Source organism: Procambarus clarkii, chromosome 24, assembly GCF_040958095.1.
Source record: "Procambarus clarkii isolate CNS0578487 chromosome 24, FALCON_Pclarkii_2.0, whole genome shotgun sequence".
In the NCBI taxonomy this organism is placed as follows: Eukaryota; Metazoa; Arthropoda; class Malacostraca; order Decapoda; family Cambaridae; genus Procambarus; species Procambarus clarkii.
This window is the reverse complement of record NC_091173.1, coordinates 23,141,845-23,150,258: the sequence shown is the minus strand read 5'-3', so window position 1 is coordinate 23,150,258 and position 8,414 is coordinate 23,141,845. Positions and strand designations below refer to the sequence as shown.

The 8,414-nt window shown below is 44.9% G+C and overlaps 1 protein-coding gene across 1 annotated transcript in view; it reads right to left on the bottom strand.

The window, feature by feature from the left end:
* Positions 1 to 407: 407 nt before the first annotated feature.
* The window catches only part of obe (activating signal cointegrator 1 complex subunit obelus), a 565,443-nt gene continuing 557,436 nt past the window's right edge, over positions 408 to 8,414 (bottom strand). Inside the window, exons 46-47 of the mRNA XM_069330748.1 lie at positions 911 to 1,084; positions 408 to 800 (exon numbers count right to left, since the gene is read on the bottom strand). Of these exons, the coding sequence (XP_069186849.1) occupies positions 580 to 800; positions 911 to 1,084 (395 nt within the window). The 3' untranslated portion in view covers positions 408 to 579. The remainder of the gene's footprint in view (positions 801 to 910; positions 1,085 to 8,414) is intronic.

Below are 8,414 nucleotides of genomic sequence, written 5' to 3'. Positions count from 1 at the left end.
GTTCAGGTGGTGTTCTTTTGGGTGTTTTAGAGTTGCAGTCTCTACTGAAGGTGGTAGTGGTCTGTTTTATCTTGCTTACTTTCTGGTCCTCTCTATGAGTAGGCCAGGTTCTGTCTCTGGTGGGCCAATAACACTCCACAGCTGATGTGATCTAGTAGTGGTACACCATCAACAATGATAGCTTTAGGGAATCACAAGGGGGGGATCCCCCTCCCCCAGAAATGTATTTATCACATGGCAACCTTCCTGCATGAATATCATACATTACTGAAAGCTAAACAATTTCAAATGTACAGTACTTCATGTACTTTAACATTTTAACAAATTTCATGTAAATTCGAGATGGTCAGATTGAGAGCTGTGATGATCTGGAATGGAATGATCCATTGGGTAAAAAAACCGCGCAGTTTTTTTTTATTTAATCTTTATTCAAATTATGCCATTATACTTCCTAGTTATGTAATAGCTGATAATTTAAGAAACAAGGAAAACCTCACCAATAAACTGCACCAGTACATCAATATTAATTGCAGTAATGATTTCAATGTAACCAAATGATTATTAAATGACTATGATTTATTACCAAGCACCTTTAACTTCCTCACTGCTACCCCAAGTTTGGCCTTTTGCATTATCTCTCTTCCTTTCTTTGTTTCTTGTACGTTGTTGTTTACCATTTCTTGCTTTATTTTCTATGGGCCAAGAATCACTGTTATCCTGACTGCCAGAGTCATTCTGAGGGTCATAAGACGACCCAGTTTCAAAACCCTCACAAGGCGGCACCATGGTAGGCACAGTATCTGTTGGGAAATATTAAAATTCGTCAATTATGTAATGTTTAAAAGGAATTTAATAGCTGAATTATATCTGGATGTTTCCATACATATAGTAGGCCCCTTTTTGTTATTACCTGATGGAGGAGGATGCCATTTCTTCTCCCTTTCCTCTTCCACTTCATTGATGATTACTTCAGAATTTACTTGAGCTTCTAGACTAGCTTCAATAATTTTCAGTGGAATGTCATATTGCTGATCAAGACCCAGGTAGCTGTCTGACATCACATACAAGGTCAATACTCCATTTCCTGAAATATATACAAACATTGATATCAAATACTGGAGGAAAGGTTAATTCCTTCTCTTCATATTTACATGAATAACTGTTGAATCTCTAAATTTCAACTACTCCATGAGAAAGCAATATTCTTTTGACAATCAAACTTGTAATACAGTGGAACCTCGGTTCTTGTTAGTGCCTGTTCTCATAATTTTCAATACTGTACTCGTAGTCAATTTCTCCTAAAAATTTGATCGGTAATCGTCGTTTGCCTCGGTGTTCAAAATTTGTTTATACGTGTAATGGTCGACCAAGAGCGTGGCATTTCGGTGAGGCACGGCTCAGTGCCTCAGTTTACAAGCGTCCTGTCAAGGTGACAACCACGCTTGAATTCTCTGTTAAGAATTTAATTGTTTTGGGATCTTTTTTTAGTTTCGGAACATAAAAGTAATTACTGTATTATGTATCATACCATGGGTCCCAAGAGGGTCAGTGGTAAAGTTCAACCTAAGAGAACAACTGTGAGGATGACCATAGAGCAGAAACAAGAGATCATTCATAAACATGAAAATGGTATGCGGACTGTTGAACTTGCTAGATTGAACAACAAAAGTGTGTCAACGATATGCTCTGTAACTGCTAAGAAAAAGGGAATGATGAGTGCTAAAGTGGCAAAAGGCGTAACAACAATCACGAAAGAAAGAACACAAACACTTGATGATGTAGAAAAGTTATTATTAATTTGGATAAACGAGAAGCAGTTAGCAGGTGATAGCATTTCAGAGGCCATCATTTGTGAAAAAGCAAGGCTGTTGCATGAACATCTGATAAACATAACCCCTGGAACGAGTGATGCAGATACGAAAGAGTTTAAGGCGAGCAGGGGATGGTTTGAGAAATTTAGAAAGAGATGTGGTATTCATAGTGTTGTGAGGCATGGGAATGTGCCAGCAATGACAAACCAGCGGCTGAAAGATTTGTTGACAAATTTAAAGATTTTGTAGATAGTGAGGGATACCTACCACAACAAGTGTTTAATTGTGACGAAACAGGACTATTCTGGAAAAGATTGCTGAAGAGGATATACATTACTCAGGATGAGAAGTCATTGCCCGGACAAAAGCCTATGAAAGATAGGCTAACTCTTGTGCTGTGTGGTAATGCAAGTGGCAATTTGAAAATTATACCCTTGCTTGTGTATCTTTCTGAAAATCTAAGGGTTTTCAAAAAATATAACGTGCAGAAAAACAAAATGTGTGTGATATGGAGGGGCTAAGAGTAAGGCATGGGTGACTAGGCAATTTTTTACCGAGTGGGTGAATGAAGTGGTTTGCCCTGCCATCAAAAAACCAGCGTTGAATGTAATGAAACGCCATTTTCTGGGTGAGCCCCGGAGGCTCCCAGGAGCTTATCGGGCTAATGTATGTTATGTTAGACCGGGACATTAGCTATGGAGTTCAGACCTACCAGGGACCAGCGCCAGAACCTGGCCCCTTCAGAGAGGTTTCAGGGAGCAATGGCCCTGGAAAACCCCATATGGTTGGGGGTTTTCCTTATCTGCCATCGACCGGGGTTAGGCACCCAGAAAGGTAGGCGTAACAAAACAAACCCCACATGGTAAAAAACTACAACAAAAACCGAACAGAGAGGTAGAAAACTCCCTACAATCCCAAGGAAAACAATCAAACAATCAATTTACTGCCGCGCCGGTCGTCCGCGCAGCCCTCCCCTCCCCAGGAGGGGGAGGGGGGGGCCCCGGACCTCACCGCGCCGGCTGCCGTCAGTTCGCAAGCTAGTGTCAACCGGGATAGACGCTTCTCTGGCCTCAAATTCCTTGGCGGTGTTTGCCTCGTGTGGCGTTCTCTGCTGTTGTTGTGGTGTGCGGTGGCCAGGAGTACTTCATCAGTGCCGGGGCTGCATGCGCCTAGGGCTTCCTTCCCTAGGCGCCCTGTGAGTACTGCCCTTGCGTGTCAGGGTTATCTTCTCTGGGGCGTTCGGGAATCGCTCCCGTAGAGGTTTTTGCTGCTCGGCATTTGCCTCGCCCTTGGGGCCAGCTGGGGCTTGGGGCCCTTGTTTGGCCTTGGGTAGGGAGTGGTTTTGTGCTGGTTAGGGCGTCAAGGTGTTGCGCGGCCTGCCACCTAAGCGGCGACCGGTTCCTGTTGCTCTGGGGACGGTGTACTTTTGCGGGGTTTTTCTTTTGTTTTGTTTTTGGTTGCCTGGTGGAGGTTCTGCCTCATGGGCCCATAGTTCCCCTGGTATTGTTTTGGTGGTCCTCTGCTAGGCCCCCGTGCTTGTACACGTCCCAGGGGTTTTCAGTATTATCATTTACCCGTGTTTTGTTTGGGTTTCTTAACCGGTTAGCAACACCTTGCCCGGGCTTCCTGTAGTTGCTACCCTACGGGCCCTGGAAACCCCTGTCGGGGCTCGGGGACCCATGGAGGCGTCTCCCGAGTTCCAGCCTGCCTTGTGCGGGTTTGAAGGTTGCAGTGTGTCCTTGTCTCAGGGTGACAGTCACCTGTTTTGCCTCCGTCATGCTGCCTGTTGGGTCAATGACACCTTTGACCCGGAGTCTTGCGAGTCCTGTTCTCTGCTTGTGCTCAGGTTTTACTCTGAGGATGTTCCTATTAGAGTACAGGCAGCATCAGCGTTGCATGTTAGATTTAGGTTATTGCAACGCGCTAGGTCGGTTTCCCGCCTGGATGCCCCGAGGCTGCCCCGTTTTGGCTTTAGGGACCCTGACCTGGGGGCGTTGGTTGCTATGGCTTTGACTCCTACCGCGCCCTCTGGTCCTTCCCCTGTGGTTCTTCCTGCACCTCCCCCCCTGTGTCCGGCTCCGAAACGTATGCGGTTTTCGGCCTTGGCACAGGATTTAGTTGGTGGAGAGACTCGGGCTGCTTCGGGGGCTGCCCCATCCGGGTCGGGGACGGAGGCATTTGAGCCGGTTCCTCCTGCCGAGGCTTCTGGGTCCCACCAGCAGGCCCCCTTCTTGTCTGCCTTTCCCTTGGACTCTACCTTTTCTTCAGGGGTAGAGGGTTTGGAGGACGGCTCTGCCCCGGATCCCGACGTAGGGGATCCTGGGGCTGGGGAGGAGTCGGCCTGGGGGCCTTGGGCCCCCTGTGACCCCGCTTGCTCCAGGGAGCCGTAGGGGCTCCCCACAGAAAACCAGCGTTGAATGTAATGAAACGCCATTTTCTGGGTGAGCCCCGGAGGCTCCCTGGAGCTTATCGGGCTAATGTATGTTATATTAGACCGGGACATTAGCTAAGGAGTTAACACTTTCGCGCTCTTGGCGCTCAAAAAAAAACAATACCCCAGAAGCTTTCGGCACTTCGCGCGCCTACGCGGTAAGACCGAAAAAGTGTACACTCTTTTGACTGTCCTGACAATAATTGAAGGCGCACGTATTTAAATATGGTATCACTGTGTTCGCAATGAAATTGTCTATAGGAGCATACCTATAAAATACCGCCCAAGCATAAGGAGTATCAACACCAAATAAAAAACTATGCAGATCACTCGCCGAGAGCGCCAAACAGCAACAAAATGTTACCACTCTTTTAATGGTTGCGAAGCCTACAGTTGTCCTACATCGCTAATTTTGGTATCATTGGAATCGCAATAAAATTCTCTACACGGACATATGCATATGAATGTTTAATATAGGTAATTGCCCACCCGCAAGAGTGTGTGAAGTGGAGAGTAATTAGCCGCGAAGGCACTGGCGAAAACACAGGGGGGAAATCATGCTTGGAAAGTTTATACGTTTCCTGACCCTACTTTTCTATGTACGTATTTCTTTTTTATACCAATGTGTTCGCAATACAATTTTCTATAAGATGAACTGTATAACATTTGTACAAAGCATGTGTAAGAGAAGCGCCAAATATAGAACCACGTCGCTCAGTATGCGTTCGCGGCAGAAACGAACACATTGTTTTCGTTCGTTTGATGTTTGTCATGTTTATACTTGTTGAAACATTTTATAATTTGTATGACAGTGATCGCAGTAAAATTCCCTACACAGACATATACATAACACATACAAATATTTCCCACGCGTTGGATATATCAACGGCTAAAGAGAACCCACTGCCACACGCTCGCCACACCCCCAAACATACTTTGTGTATTTTTTTTTTACTCATAGAAGTGTATGTGATATAATATTCATTCTGGTACCAAAAAATTCGCAAATAAATTCTCTACAAAACAAAAGTATCCCCATCCATTTCGGTTAAAAATGGAATTTATAGAAATATTTTTTCGATGGACGAGAAAAGCAGGCTGTTATGCGGAATCGTAAGAAAAAATGGCGACGAGTTATCTCTAATCTAAAGCGCGAAAGTGTTAAGACCTGCCAGGGACCACCGCCAGAACCTGGCCCCTTCAGAGAGGTTTCAGGGAGCAATGGCCCTGGAAAATCTCCTTGTGGTTGGGGGTTTTCCTTATCTGCCATCGACTGGGGTCAGGCACCCAGAAAGTGCCTGCATAACAAAACAAACCCCACATGGTAAAAAACTAAAAAAAAAAAAAAAAAAAAAAAACGAACAGAGAGGTAGAAACTCCCTACAATCCCAAGGAAACAAGCAAACATCACACTTTACTGCTGCACCGATCATCCGCGCAGCCCTCCCCGCCCGAGAAGGGGAGGGGGGAGCCCCGGACCTCATCGTGCCGGCTGCCTAGCATCAGTTTGGAAGCTAAGCTTCAACCAACGCGAAAAAACAGCCGACCGGGAGGGAGGATTGCCAGGGAGCCTCCGGGGCTCACCCAGAAAATGGCGTTTCATTACATTCAACGCTGGTTTTCTGTGGGCTCCCCTACGGCTCCCTGGAGCTTCATACCCAAAGAGAAGGAAAAGCCGAGACAACAGGCTGCAATCTGCGACCCATGGCAACAAGAACGCACAGGAAAAGACACGCGCATAAAGAAAGTGCGGCCAGGAACCTGTGCGACCCTCAAATCCTTGCACCCGAAATGAGCCCTAGACGTCACCAACACAGCAGCGAAAGTTGCAAACATCTGAATAGCACGTGTGCAAGGATAGCCCCTCAGGCTAGAAGACTTAAAAATTCTATGGACGACCTGAGAGACCCGAGCCCTGAAACAGGGAATGAAGGGAACCGTATCTTTCGTCTTCCGGGGACGGAGTTGACATCCACAAATAACTCTGCAGATGTCCGGCGGGGATGCATGTGGTGTCCAAAATTAAAACTTTGTTGCTTTGGGCCCGCGAGCGCCACACTATCCCAGGTGGCGTTTGACATTTCACGGGAGTGCGCAGTAATTTTGAAATGTGTATACAGTACTCTTTTCAACTTTGTCACCTAAATTCTCATTCTAAGATATTAAATTTGGTATCAATGTGTTAGCAATAAAATTATCTAGAGGTGTAAAAGCATATAAACTCCAAAAGCTCGGCTTACCACCCGCAGCAAACAGAAAAATTGAGAACGAGTTACCCGGGATCGTGCAAGAGCAATAAAATGTGTACACTCTTTTCACTTTGGTTACCTCAATTCTGGTCCTAGGTCTTTCATTTTGGTATCATTGTGTTCGCAATAGAATTCCCAACAGAGTTATAAGCATATAATTTAAAAAATTGTAGCGTGCTTCACCCTCCAACGTGATGAAAGCAGGCAAGGGTTACCCAGAAGAGAGCTCCAGGACTTCCACTAGAGAGCGCTGTAATACTGAGAAGTGCATACTCTTTTCAACTTTGTCACCTCAATTCTCATCATAGGTTTTTCAATTTGGTATCAATTTGCTCGCAATAGAATTCTCTAGAGGTGTAAATGAATATAAACTCCAAAAGCCTGGCTTACCACTCGCAGCAAACAGAGAAAGTGAGAGCGAGTTACCCGAGATCGTGCAAGAGCAATAAAATGTGTACATTCTTTTCACTTTGGTCACCTCAATTCTCGTCCTAGGGCTTTCATTTTGGTATCATTGTGTTTGCAATAGAATTCTCTAGAGGCGTAAGTGCATCTAAACTCCAAAAGCCCGGCGTACCACCCACAGCAAACAGAGAAAGTGACAGCGCATTACCCCCGTGAGGGCTAATCAAGAGCAATAAAATAGTATACTCCTTTCAAATTTGTTACCTCAATTCTGGTCCTAGGTCTTTCATTTTGGTATCACTGTGTTCGCAATGAAATTCTCTACAGGAGTATATGCATATAATGCCCCGCCGACAAGATGAAAGTGGGCCAAGGTTACCAGAAAGAGAGCGCAGCGCCACAGGGCGCCACTCCTCTCTTTACATTGGAGAGCGCGGTAATACTGAAAAGTGTATACTCTTTTTCTACTTTGTCATCTCAATTCTCATCCTAGGTTTTTCAAATTGATATCAATGATGTGTTCACAAAAGAATTCTCTACAGAACTAAATGCATATGAAGCCCAAAAGCCCGGCAAGAAAGTGAGAAAGTGGGAGCGTGTTACCCGGGAGCGCGCAAGAGCAATAAGATGTGTACACTCTCTTCACTTTGGACATCTAAATTCATCGACCTAGGTCTTTCATATTGGTATCATTGTGTTTGCAATAGAATTCTCTACAAAACTATATGCATATATAAAGTCCAAAGGCCCGGCATACCACCCACAGCAAACAGAGAAAGTGACAAGAGTTACCCCGGTGAGTGCTAATAAAGAGCAATAAAATGGTATACTCTTTTCAACTTTGTTACCTCAATTCTGGTCCTAGGCCTTTCATTTTGGTATCATTGTGTTTGCAATGAAATTCCCTACAATATGTATATGCATATAATGTCCAAAACTGCGGCTCCCCCTCCCGAAGATGTCGCCAATTTGCCGCTGGAAACGAAGCAATGCTGTGTCGTTCGTGGAATTCTGCCTAGTAAAAAAACGACGCAATGCTGTGTCGTTCGTAGAATTCTGTCTAGTAAAAAAACTACGCAATGCTGAGTCGTTCATGGGCGAAAGTGTTAAAATACTTGCTAAAATTAAATTTTTAATCTGATCATTATGTAACGTGTTTTAAATTTTGCGCCGTCTTCCCATTTTCTGTTATGGCCAATGTGGCATCAAGGCACTGCCTGCTGCCATAGGCTTATTGTTATTGTCTGAAACCTCGTGATTGCTGCGGCCTACTCTCGCATCCAACACGTGCGCCCATTCCAGCTATTTTTCCTCAGTTATATTTGTTACTGCCTTTATACACTCTACATTTACTCCAAGATGGATAGTGATCAAGAACAGTGCCATTGCAGAAAGAGAGCAGGAAAAGAAAGACGTCTGGGGAGAAGCTAAGTAGTGTTTGCCAAAAGTACAGAAAAGTGAAACTCACACCAAAAAATTCCAGGCTTTAGTTGATGAATTTTCTGATCCTGATCTTGA